Here is a 13,060-nt window from a genome sequence, read left to right as displayed (position 1 = left end):
AACTATGGAGTGAGTTCCCTACTTGTCCTTGCTTGAGTTGTCCTACATGTATCAAGGAATATATCGCTGTTGCCAAGACAGATGCGGTAGTGGCGGCATCCTTTAAGGACAGCTCTTTGGGTAATTTCAGGCATCGTTGTTGATTTGAAATAACCCGTGTGCTGGGAGTTCCAAAATGCATTATCAATACCCCGTCTTTAGGAAGCATATCACGCACATTTGAGCCAACGCATCGAATGACTCCAATGCCCTCTTTGCCAATGTCTCCAGTACTTCCAACTAACCCCATAGCTACCATAATATCCTAACAGATAGTTTAGCGTTATATATCACGTCAATATCCCGGAGGATGAATTTACGAACCCTAAAATTCAAGCCAGCATATTGAACATCAACTTCCACATCGTCCTGCTCAAGATGACCAATACTAGTCGTGACCCATCCAGTGTATCGAGAAGGCTAGCTGTACCAATACAGGCCTTCTTGGGAGCTTCTGGTTCCAAATGAGAGTCAGTACCTTCCATCGATACTCCCCAATAGCACTGACTAAGATAGGCAGTGTTGTTATGCTTAGCAAACTCTTAGTTTGGATCTTGTATGCCACTATCAGTAGGTCCTAGGATCTTTTGTAGAATCACCCCCACCGCTTTGGCAGACTCAGACTTAGCATTGAACGCATTAACTCCAAATGTATAAAGTCGAGTATCGTTTCTATCCTCAGGGTCCGCACGAATCCTAGAACCAGGCCATAGCTTGGATCTTCACAAGCAAATTGGGATGCCTTTTGTCACCCAGAGCAATTTGGACTGGTCGACGCTCGTCAGGTAGTTTTGTAAGGCATGGTATTGTATTGCGGCTGAGACAAGTTAAAGAAGAAGGGCTCGTTAAGGCCAAACAAGAACACGACACATCCATTGTCCTAGGGCGGTGCATCCAACGATCCCCATCTTACAGTGAAGTTTAATTTTTCGAGCTCTAAGAAGACTCAGTTCGCCCAGCAAGTTGGAGAGCCATTAGTCAACGTTATTGGCTGTAGGGGTAATTCATTTGGAACGTCAGCGCGTATGATCATAGTTCCACGCATTCGATGAGGGCGATTGTGGTCGAAGTTTGTTGCCTTTGATACTGTAAAACCCGCGGACTATACCTCCTCGTCCCATCTTTCAGGGATGATAGAAGGTCTATCCATCCTTGCATCCCTTTCCCCTGCCCACCAACTAGGGAGTGTTCACATAAAATTAACATCCACTTTTCGTTGAAAGACGTACTAAGTTACATATCTTACCATTATGTAAGCAGTGCATAATATCTCTCGTCGGATTATGAGTAAATGATGTTTCTGTAAAGTAGCTCGTGAAGACGTACCTGGAGACAACCTTTGAAGTAACAACCACCCATTCGGAACTAGCAAGTTTCTCACGTTATCAAGAACTTGTTTTGTTTCAGAGTTGTGCGGAGCATCTAGACATAAGTAGTTAAGATGCAGCACAGGCTATTGATTAGAAGGAACTAACATTCGATGCTATAACCAGATCAAAGACCTGAGCTGTCTTCATAGATTCAGCGGTGGCATCCGTAAATGTATACGTGGAATACATAGGCAACCCCGATATGACAGTGAACGTAATGCTTCAGTTGTGGCGCTTCTGGTTCCGGCTCCAATCTCAAGAATGCGCAATCTTGGGTTTGAATGCCTAAGAAGAGTAAGAGAGGCACCCCAGTCATTGTATTGCTGGGCAAATTGATAGTAACGTCTGATGCGGTTTTCTTCTATCAACAGGCCTTGGGCGGAGATTTTGTTGGCCATGATCTCTAAGCAATTCTCAAGATTAATTTCATACAAATGACCTCAAAACTATATTCACGGTGAGTTCCTCGTAGCGATACCAGCTGCTTTATTAGGACCTGACGCTCCTCACTAGATTGATTCGCCCAATCCTTAGATTGAGGAAACAATGTCTGGCTCCCATTACGAATCATAACCTCTTCTTTCAACAGCCAGGACTTCCATTTAGATGCATGCGAAGCCTGTGGCTGTACGTCTTTGACCCTGCCAACCGTCTCAAAGATAATAAAAGTGGAGTTGACCTGCTGTCTTGAGTACATTCAGGCGCTGGAGCGGCACATCCGACGGTGGTAATAGCGCCTCGGGTTTCTGAAAATTAATATCAGGTTTTCATTGGATCTGTGCAGCTAGAGGAACTGGTGAGATATTAAAAAAAACGCGCGTCTCATGGACAGCACCACCTTGTCCTCGAACATCACCGTGGCATTGCCTACCAGACGACTATCGAGTCCTTGATATAATCGACGCTGATTTCGACCTGATCTGATCCTTGTCCAACGAACATGTGGTCCATGCATGCAGGAGTTGCTCCTGCATCGAGGTCCCGTGGAAGGCCAGCATCCCGCAACGCTCATTATTGAAGGTATTGGTCAATCATGGCTGGGTCAAGGCTGTATCGACTGCCAAATATTCTATCTTCTTATCCGCCAGGGCTACAGCTCTGCTACCTCGGGATGAACTGAGATATTCTGTAAGCCTCTGAACTGAGCTCCGTAAAAAAAGCCCGATCTAGATAGCGTTTCGTACCATTTGCTGGAAGAATACTCGGCGTGCGTAGTGCTTTATGTGCACGGGATAGGGTCTCTCCTCAGCTGCAGAGCTGACTTGGCCGCAGTGCATAGTGGTTGGTAAATTTCAACTTCGTTGACGCATGATCTAATTACCTAGCTAAGCTCCTCTACGCACCACGTTAGTGGAATAGGTCTAGGTATTCGGGCTCCAGAATCTTACCCCTTAAGGACCACAAAGGAGATTTCGAAATCTATCAGAATGTTTTCCAGCTCCATAATATTCATTCGAAAGCTTTCAAATGAGTCCATTAATCCTTGACCCATGCCCGCCTACTGAGAACCCTAGCAGGTGAAAACAAATGTTAATTGCGGCGATGTGGGATAATGGGCAGTCTGGAAGTCTGATGGTGATAAGTAGACGGTGGGATTATAAACAGTAAATGCACGGTGTGTCAAATGCGTTCGCCGTACACCTAAAGTAAACGATAGATCTTGATAGACAGCAGAATGACGATTCATACAGTCGGTTACCTAGTAAATACACGCTTTCAAGCTTGTTACGTCCCCACCTGAGAGAACAAGAAGCTTGTAATCATTTTCTAGGTGAAGGGGATCCTGCACCTGGGTTTTGAGGTAGGTTTGTCCTGTGGACTCCAACATGGACATTTGCGCCAACCGATCCCGAAGCTATTGACACTGACCCTTTTCCGTCGCCCTTCTGGCCAGTTCAGAAGCTCCATTGGGGTTGTTAAGCCGGCCTTTTTGAAGGAAATCTCTGGGTTTGGTTCCTCAGAATGAGCATTGGGTGGGTGGAATTATCTCATGTTCAAGAGATAGAATAGCTTTTATAACACTTGTGATGCCTGATGCGCCCTCGGAATGCCCAAAATTGGGTTTTACCTGACCTAGGCGAGCATACTATAAGTCAAGTGTCGATGATTGCCAGTTCATCACAGCCACGATCACAATTCCCTTCACCTCGAACGCTTCGGCCACTGCCACTGTCTCAATCTTATCACCAGTGAGTGTGCCCGTCTCATGGCATTCTATAAAAGCAGTTCTCGATAAGTCTTTGGTATTAGCCCGTCGGTAGGTCTCCCGAATGAGGCGCTCTTATGCTATCTCTGAAGGAATGGAGATACTTGATATTTTCCCATCACAGTTGATCGCGCTTGAACGAATTACCTCCCTAATTGGATCATTTGCCTCAATTTCTTCATCAAGCTACTTGAGATAGAGTACATTGATTGCCTCGCCGCGTCCATAGCCATCGGCGTTGGCATCAAAAGTCGGGCATTTTCCGCCATGTGACAGTACCATGCTACTACACATGCTCGTGGTCATCGATAGATTGAGGATTGAATTGGTACCAGCGCCAATAGCCGATGAACAGGCTCCGCTGGCTAAGGATTGACAAGCTTCATGTATCCCAACCATCGACGATGAGCACGCTGTCTAATATTCATATTAAGGATAGAGAGAGTCGAATTTTAGAATTGTCATGCGACTAGATAGCACATACCTCGGATCCCAAAAATCAAACTTATAGGATACTGAGTTCGCCAAAGAGAAGCCTTCTGTACCGAGAACATGGGTTTTATCAATGCTGAGCGGATCTTTGTAGGAGAGGGGCTAGCCAATCTTCCCCGAAGACCACGACATAGCAACCAATATCTTTACCTTCCTAATCGCTGTCGCCTGCATTTTCCAGGCATTCCCATACCTCCTATAGAAGAACCTCTGCTGGGGATCTATGGAAGAAGCTTCGGGCTCGCTCACAGAGTAAATTTGAGCATCAAAGCAGCCCGGATCTTCAGGCAGAAAGTAGCCATATTTTGACTTTATGCACCGCTCATCCAGCACGTTGTAGAAAGCGTCCACTCCGTATCTTTCTTTTGGGACTTCACAATGCTCTGTCTATGTATTGATAAAAAACCGCCAGGAGTCTTTGGCTACCCGAACGCCCCCGGGAAGCCTCATTGCCATGCCAACTACAGCAACAGGCGAAATGTATCCGAACGCTCACTAGGAGTCAGGCCGCTTTGATGCTAACCCCCTGGTTGCAATTCGTCTTTGCAATAGAACTGCTTTTTCAGCGCACCAAGTGGTGGTTGGAGCATTCCCGGGCCGTCAGTTTTGTGGTATCTTCACGGGGCTCGCGCTACCGTCATACCCTACCGTGCCAAATTCAGCTGCTGATGAACCCATTATTGCGAGAACCTTTTAGTCGGAAGACGAAGTTTGTAGCGAAAAAGCTAATTCTGGGAAACTCTGGACGGAAACGGCGACACAAAACTAGGCAGAGAAATTGAGCGCAGGAAATAGGTGGCCTTCTTGTTGGTAGGATTTTCCTCCATACCATGTCAATGGCGTATCAGCTAATACACACCGTATGCTGATTATCAAACGTGCATACGTGTGCTCGAATATCCGTGTATCTTGCCAAAGCCCAGGAAAGAGCTAGGATTATTGAAGACCCACATCATGTGTGGTGTTTAAACGGTGGTTCTTGAACTGAGACAAACATGGACTATGTAGCATCCCTTCATACTTGATGTACACTCATGCCTAAAGTACCGCGGGAAACAAGTACCTTGGAGCTTCATATGCCACAGGGTAGCACCGGTGAATGGAAAGATGTTGAGCACTGAGATACTCATCTTTGATGGGACTAATGCTAATAAATAGAGCCCATCGAGGTAAAGGTAAAATACAATACCGGCTAGGACTACTTGGGTAGTGATGTACGTACATAGGCCCTGTGGAGCCTGAGGTTCCTTTTGTAAAATACATCGATACTACTCCTTGCATCTCGCAAGACCGTAAATACCAGCCACTACTTTTGACCCACTTGTACATGTACATGGGACTGGTGGTCTCATGATTTAGGTAGGAAGTTAGTTCTCCCTTCTTATTCACTTTTTATTTCCCTCATTTCGTTCTATTTCTGTCATTCAGCCAAGCGCGCGATAATCTTTTCTCGCTGTCCACTGTGCTCTCAGTATGGCCCCGAATCCCAACGAAATTAGCCAGTGGTACCAAGACCAGGTAGTATTTCTCACTGGTGGTACTGGGACCCTAGGGGGATGTCTCCTTTACAAACTAGCCCTTCAGGTCTGTGCAAAGAAAATCTTTGTTCTTTGTCGCGGGTCCGTACACGAGGCAATAGAGAAACTAGAGGATTCCATGCCTGATGAGGCCCACAACATTCTTGATACCCAAAAGGTCTCTTTCGTCGTTGGGGATGTCACGGAGTCGAATCTGGGTCTCCGTGGTGCAGACCTCCAACAGCTCCAGGCCCAGGTCACTGTTGTTATCAACTGCGCTGCCAGTGTGTCTCTGCTGCAGAATCAGCAAGGTTCGGTCACTAGCAATTGCCTTCCTCATCTGAGGCTCATGGAGTTACTAAGGAACTTCTCAAAACTGAAGACCCTTCTTCATGTCTCTACCGCGTTTGTCAATAGTTTCCTCCCCGGGGGACGGGTGGAGGAACGCATCTACGACATCTACGACGATAAAGAATGTCCCGCCAATGACCTGCATTCCATAATTTCAACAGGCCATTCACAGTATAATTCTCAATTTCCCGCCCCTTATGCACACGCAAAGTACATTGCAGAGCGCCTTATCCTCGAGAATCCCTGTCTCTTTTCCGTTCTAATTGTGCGGCCTTCGAATATCGGACCAGCTATTCGGGACCCCGCACCTTTTTATGGGCTCGATATGACGATCCCAATGCACTCCTATGTACAATTCCTTCTATCGAGCAGTGATACTGACGTACGGAATCTGGACGACATCCTGCCTCCACAGCATATTGTCGATGAGATCCCCGTGGATCTTGTAGCTAATACTTGTCTCCTTCATCTAGCCTCAGGAACGACTGGGATTGTGCAAGCCGCCGCGAATCTCTACATCCCTCGTACCAGTGCAGACATTCAGCGTCTTGTCGATGATCATCTCTCCTCGGAGCTTGAAGAAGAACTGCGCACAGTCGGATATTCGCAAAACCCAGAACTTGCAAAATACTTTACCCGTATGTTCGAAAAGTTTTGTCGCAATTGGGATTTTGACTGTGGAAGATCAGAGAGCCTCAAAGGGATCGATGGACCACTTTCACTGAGTCTAGAGGGACACGACCCTGAACAGTATGCCAAAGTTCGTATTCAGGCAGTGGCACGGAGACTCCGGGCCTCGTTCAAGAACTCCGGTAAGCCCAGCTCTGTTACGTAGTCCTCCCTATATGGGCGAACGACCGTCTTGGCCCTCGCGAATCGTCTTTGTAGACTATCAATATGGGCTGAACACGCCCGTACCTGAGGGCTTCGTCCACGTGGGCTGCAGACACTAGGATAAATCCCTTAGCGATCATAATCCCCATTCCATGTCGCATAATTACATGCTATAAGCTATGAATATAATCCTGGTGTATGTGTCCGTTACGTGAGATCTACAGATATTGTGCCATAATCTGCAGCGATACCTTTCCCGATAAAGCAGTAACAGTTGCATCTTACCTGGTAATTTATTCGGGCAGCTATAGTACGCTTTGAATGGGTGGAATGCACGGCACCAGTCAAGTAGTGGGTTTACCCTGCTCAGCATCCATCACGGTATGGAGGTATTCTCCTTCTTTAAGCCATTATCAAGGTTTCTGTGGGCTATGAGAACAAGAATCCACAATGTCTGACAGGTCTAGACCCAGGCGCCCCGTCCCGTCAGCTGGGTTAGAACGTGAATCAAATTGACCACAGTGGTGAGCTCCATCCAAAGGTGTATGTCATCCAACGGGGTAAAACGTAGGGACTGTCGAAAACCTACCGTCAATGGGTGAGCCCAGGAAACACCACAATACCAATCTCACCAATAGCCCACAGCTAGAGCCCTCTTCACCGATTCCACCAAACATGGCCGCAGAGATTGCGTACTGGGCAAGGAAGGAGGACTGGTTCCACCTTGGCTTTTACATAGCCAACTATCTAGCGGCATTTTAGCTGGTCCCATGTGTCAGCCTAAACCTGTGCACCATAGCGCTAGCTATTGTGTTAATGTATATCTAACCCTCCTAGGAAGCAGCGCAGGTAAGCGTTGCCGGTGCCCACTCAGCGTATTACCATCTAACACCCTACGACAAAACCTGAATATCACAGGCTATAGGCCCGCCGCTTCTACCGAGCAAGCGTACCCCTACAGATTTTTCCCGCAGTCTTCAGCGCAAGCTCTCTACAATGGCCCACGCTGTGGTGGCCAACCCACCACCGCGCACAGCGCCGCTACGTCGACACAGACAAAGAACCATACAACACCCGTCGGAGCCTCTTCCACGCCCACATAGGCTGGCTACTTACGCTTGATGAATTCTAATGAGGCAAAGTGGACGTATCCGATCTGAAAAAGGACCCAGTTGTCGTCTGGCGGCAGAAATACTACGTTCCCATTGCCGCCTTGACGTGCTTCGGTCTATGGGTATCGCTCACGTCGAGTGGGGAGATGCAGCGGGGGTCCTGGTCTATGCGGGACTTATTCGCATGACGGTAGTCCATTAGGTGGTGTTCTTGGTGAACTCACTCGCTCACTCGGATCTGGCAGGTGATCGGCCCTATTTGGCCTCGCATAGCGCTTGGGATACATGTATCATGGCTTTGCCCGTTGGGTGAAGGGAGGCATATCATAGTTATCACCATAATTATCCACCGATTACCGCAATGGGGCGCAGTGGTACGAGTTCGATTGGATTAAGTGGTTTATCTAGTCGATGGCGCAGTTGGGGCTGGCTTCGGATTTGGCTCGGATTACTGTTCCAAGCGGCGATAGTCGAAAGCTAGGGCAAGTGAAGAACTAAAAGTATGCGTTGCAGCTATATACCTTCTTGGGTGTTTCTGTGCAGACCTTGTGTGGATGAGTATACCAGTGAGTGACCTTGGCCTGCTGTGGTAGTAAAAATTTGCTGGGATTGATATATAGCCAGCATTACTTCCTGGGAGAGATCCAAATTGGTAGGAACTCGGGATTTTAAGTGTTTTCCTTTCGGGAGTTCAGCTCCTGATATTGGTGTCTCTCAAATGCAAATCTCGTAATATCACTCATTGTCTTTCAGTTTGAGCGCCCGGTGCGCTTTAAGCCCTAACTTTACAGCCGCCGTGGATCCTGTCTCTTCAAGGTTACTGGCATTACCAGCCAGGGAGACTAGGACTGGAGTGTTCCTTTGTCAAATTTATAGCCTTGTGAAACGCCGGTAGTTGGAACTTGTTCGTCTGCGAGTGTCCAGCACGGCGCCCGTTTTGCCCCGTTTCTATATAGCTCACTTACTTTACTGTATGCAACTATCGATAGCACATTCTACTTATATAATTTACACAAGATGCTATTACAGCTCTGCCTGCATGATATTTGTAGGGAGATATGATCAGGTTTGCAAGCCAAAGATTTGCCCCTTAGGTTAGTAAGACAAGAATAGAGTATAAAGAGAGAGTTTAATATTTTAAAAGAAAATATCAATTTAGTAGTCCAGGGGCTAAGGTGGCCGGAGCTACAAGCAAGAAAAAGTAGCAATTGATTCGAAGACACCTATTTTGATAAGTTGGCCTGGTAATACCCCGGCCATTCGTCTTCTTGTTTTTTATTACAGTATCACCATTACCTCTTTTCTAACTGAGCAGAAATGAAGCAGGCTAAGATCATTAGTTTATTCCTGTTATCTCTGGCTGCCAGCTAAGGCATCGAAATGTGGCATGCAGAGCAAGTATTTCAGAGGGCAATGGGAGGATATGGAGGCGGTCACGATCCGGGGGAACATGCAGCAAATGCTATCAGAATTATAAGAGGAATTGTCATCTTCTGAGCAACATTTGAGTGCAAGTGACTACAGTTCCCCGAGAGAAAATATTTCTTCTAAACTCGACATGGACCTGTGTCTTAGTAGGGATGACAAATCTCAAAGCTTTATCCCCAAAGAGACATATGTGCACTTACGTCTCGTATACGGTAAATAACCATATATGGTCCTACTGGGCTTGGTTTGATGCTTGGAGAATGTTGGGACTGTGAATATTTATACGAAGCGAAAGACGGCGACAACCTCCAACGCCGGTATCGAAATGTGGACGAAGGTGACAAGGATCCTACAATGTGGGGAGTGAGCTAAGAAAATCTTCAATCTTGGTAAACATTGTCGGCAAATAATGAACTGTTTTCTTACTGGAAGGCCACAGATGGATTGATCAAACCCGTGTATGGTCATCTAGGATGCCATGGTATGATAGGATACTGAGGAAGCGCAATGTCAACTTTGTATATCAACGGGAATGTCGTCCTCACTATATAATCCATCAGGAGGGCATCAGAACTGGCTAATGGGCGTACAGGTTTAAACGGTTTCACTTTATCGTCGACGAACACTCCTCTTATGATATTAGTCCGGTCCGGGTAAAAGTTGAAGCAGACCCTCAAGTATACGTGCAACATCATAATTTCTGTTCAAAAAATACATTCAATGCTTTTCACAAATATATTTATATCCCGACAGATCTCAGGTCATATTACAAATCTATACAGTTGTGTTGAACCGGTCTTCCTCGTCGCCAGCCTTTTGCCATGTCTCCCGGCTTTCGGCATGTTCCTGCTCATCTTGCCCCAAAACCTCGTTTTCATGCTTAACGGCTTCTTCCTCTGCCTCGGCGGGGGCTACAGCTGGAGTGATGTCGGCGTCGGTTGTCTCAGCTGCCGGGGTCGACGAAACTGGGGTGTCGACATTTGCGCGCTTCTGGGTGATGTTGACAAGAGGAGTATCATCGTTGAAAATACGGAGAAGCATTGCACGACGCTCTTCTTTAGGAAGCATGAGGTTAACGGAATGCAAAGAGCGCCACAACGGAAGAACCATTCGCTCGCTATTTAGCAGTTAGTTAACTTAATTCAAGATAACATGGTTGAAAATCGGTTACACATACCTGAAGCCAGTCTCAGAGGAATCAGGCTCGATGTACAGGATACTACAACCCATCGGGATATCCCTCACACGCGCGCCAATTTCTCCCAGCTCCTTCCATCCCTCATCGTCGACCTTGGGGAACATCTCCACAAGCAGTCTCCGCATAGTTTCCTTCCGCTTAAGGGTAACCGCTCTGCCAGAGCCTAGCCATGGCTCGAGGACTCTCAGACCGTCGGTCTGGATACGCCAAGGGCACACACCCGGGCGCTGCACATCTTGCTTCACGAACATTTTGACACCACAGTGGACGATCTTCATGCCCTGTCCCTCATTTGCGGTCAGGATGTCGCGCGCCAATGCGCTAGTGTAGTAGATCGTTCTAGCTGGGATTGCCTGTGCGTTGCGGACCATGAATCGATCTCTAGGGAACCGGTCTGATCCTTCGTAGAAGTCGAAGATAGGTTGGATTTCGACATGATTAGGATCTAAGTACTTGAAAGGCTCCTCGATGGGCTGGCCGGGCTTCCGTTTCTGGGGAGGCTGAACCTTGACTTCACCCGTTGCTGGTTTAGCAGTCTCAAGAGGTACCGGTGTAGAAGTAACATCCGATGTATCCATACTATCCGATTCGGCCACAGGAGCCGGCCGATGAACGGGTCGATCACCCACAACTACTTCAGAACCACCGTCGAGTTTAGTTCTCTTGGCAGGGATCTCATCCTCCATGCTCTCTGCGTCCCTTTTCGCAGGGGACATCTGGTTAGTAGCCGAATAAGGTGGTTGATGGCTAGCCTCTGCAACAGTAGCGTTCTTCTGGGCCTCTTCTGCACCCTCCTTATCAGGAGTAACCATATCATCTAAAGTATCAATCTTCTCCAAGGGCTGCCCGTTACCATGCTTCTGCTTGAATTCAAGTTCCTCCGCAAGCGCGGCCACGGTTCCTTTAGGAATGACCTTCGAGGAGTCCTCTGGCTTGGCGCGAATCTCGGACAACTTCTCCAGGACAGTGATGAAGAACCCACCAGTATCCTGAAGGTGGGGGTAGATACGAACACACCTCTCGAGGGGCAGGTCCGCGTTCTCACCAGTGGGTGGGAACATGCCTGCGGCGACTCTACCAAGACCACTGATACCTTCACGTGATCTGTATTCCTCGATTTCTTCCCAGGTGTTCCACATCCTTGTATCGCGATCCATAACCTTCCAAGAGCGCAATCCAGGAACTCTCTTCAGGCCCGGCAATTCGCTGCTGCAATCGACAATACGCACATTGGCGGCACCACCACAGCGCTCAATGGCGCTAGCAACGACAGCTTCGTTTTCAACCGGGTTCATACTGCAAGTCGAATACACGACGCGTCCACCGACCTTCAACATCTGCAGAGCACGCACAAGGATGCGGACTTGCGTAGCGTGCAATCCCAGAGCATTACCAGGGGTCCATTCTTTCCAAACGCCGATGTTTTTTCTGGGAGTTCCATCACCGGTACATGGTACATCCGCTAGGATACGGTCGAACTTGAGGTATTTGTTGTGGACTTTTCCACTAGGTCCGGGAGGCGAAGGAAGTTTGATTGAGGGGTACATTGTGGCATCATGGTTCGTGACAATCAAGTTGGGGGAGCTGAGTCGCTTCATCTGATGGATAAGCATGTGCGCGCGCTTGTAGTCAGTGTCATTGGCGATGAGAAGACCGGTGGTTCTACCATCATCGTTGAGGCCCTCAGGTCCCAGAGGCTCGGGTCCAGCAATTCCCTCCTTCACTTCTTTAGAAGCCTGAAGCATTGACTCTTCCTCGCCTGCATGAAGCATCTCCATGAGCTGTGCAGATTTGCTACCTGGAGCGGCGCACATGTCCAACACGGTCATGCCAGGTCTCACATCGAGCAAGAGCGGAGGGATCATGCTAACAACCTCCTGCCGACTAATACTTCCAACAGCGGTCTCGGCGACCAGGAATTTCTGGAAATTAGCGAACGGGGCGAAACGCCGAACAACCTGCTTGGGGGTCGTCATCGACCACGCGAGCTGATCGGGATACCAAGAGACCGGGCGAGGCGGCTCGACGAAGCTACCCTCATACTGAATCGAAGTGATTTCAGGGATGTAGAATTCCTTAAGACGCTCCTGGACTGCGAGGGCATGTCTATGAAGTCACGAATTAGTATCCAAGCTGTTTTTTATCTGCTGTGGACCATGCGCGCGAAGTCGCCGATAACGTACCCTCGTGACCCAGTGAAGCGGAAACTGTTGGGGAGATCTCTCCGGAGAGCCTCCCAGAATTCCTCCCTTTCTTCCTCGGGAATAAATCCTTGCTCGTTGTAAAAGCGCTCGAATTTCTCGTTCGTCTTGGGGATATCGTTCCAGTTTTGGCGCTGCCCACCACCACGGCCGCCCTGACCCTGCGATAAATCATGGTTAGTTACTGAAATTGAAATAAGAATATCTTAAGTACTGAATAATTGGTCTGAGTTATGTCTCACCTTCTTTCCACGCTTACCCATGGCGCGGAGGAGATATGATTTGAATTGAGGAAAATAAGGTTACAGGGAA

The 13,060-nt window shown here is 47.9% G+C and overlaps 3 protein-coding genes across 3 annotated transcripts; 1 reads left to right on the top strand and 2 right to left on the bottom strand.

Annotated features, from left to right (window-relative positions):
- Positions 1-3,495: 3,495 nt before the first annotated feature.
- Positions 3,496-4,563, bottom strand: BDW43DRAFT_297661 (beta-ketoacyl [acyl carrier protein] synthase domain-containing protein; the record flags this gene model as incomplete). Its single annotated transcript, XM_032044433.1, has 6 exons — positions 3,496-3,689; positions 3,720-3,783; positions 3,820-4,032; positions 4,096-4,209; positions 4,258-4,494; positions 4,534-4,563. 6 exons carry the CDS (start codon positions 4,561-4,563, stop codon positions 3,496-3,498), a joined length of 852 nt encoding a protein of 283 aa, XP_031904141.1.
- Positions 4,564-5,548: 985 nt separating this feature from the next.
- On the top strand, positions 5,549-6,956 carry BDW43DRAFT_265124 (male sterility protein-domain-containing protein). Its single transcript, XM_032040749.1, has one exon. It carries the CDS (start codon positions 5,581-5,583, stop codon positions 6,808-6,810), a length of 1,230 nt encoding a protein of 409 aa, XP_031904140.1. The 5' UTR covers positions 5,549-5,580; the 3' UTR covers positions 6,811-6,956.
- Positions 6,957-10,007: 3,051 nt separating this feature from the next.
- On the bottom strand, positions 10,008-13,055 carry BDW43DRAFT_265123 (tRNA (cytosine-C5-)-methyltransferase). Its single transcript, XM_032040748.1, has 4 exons — positions 12,991-13,055; positions 12,731-12,909; positions 10,527-12,653; positions 10,008-10,466 (listed from the first exon to the last, which is right to left on the bottom strand). Exons 1-4 carry the CDS (start codon positions 13,009-13,011, stop codon positions 10,124-10,126), a joined length of 2,670 nt encoding a protein of 889 aa, XP_031904139.1. The 5' UTR covers positions 13,012-13,055; the 3' UTR covers positions 10,008-10,123.
- Between the last annotated feature and the right edge of the window lie 5 nt (positions 13,056-13,060).

This window comes from Aspergillus alliaceus (assembly GCF_009176365.1).
Source record: "Aspergillus alliaceus strain CBS 536.65 unplaced genomic scaffold BDW43scaffold_6, whole genome shotgun sequence".
Classification (NCBI taxonomy): Eukaryota; Fungi; Ascomycota; class Eurotiomycetes; order Eurotiales; family Aspergillaceae; genus Aspergillus; species Aspergillus alliaceus.
The sequence above is the reverse complement of the archived record's forward strand: the minus strand, read 5'-3'. Positions and strand labels throughout refer to the sequence as shown.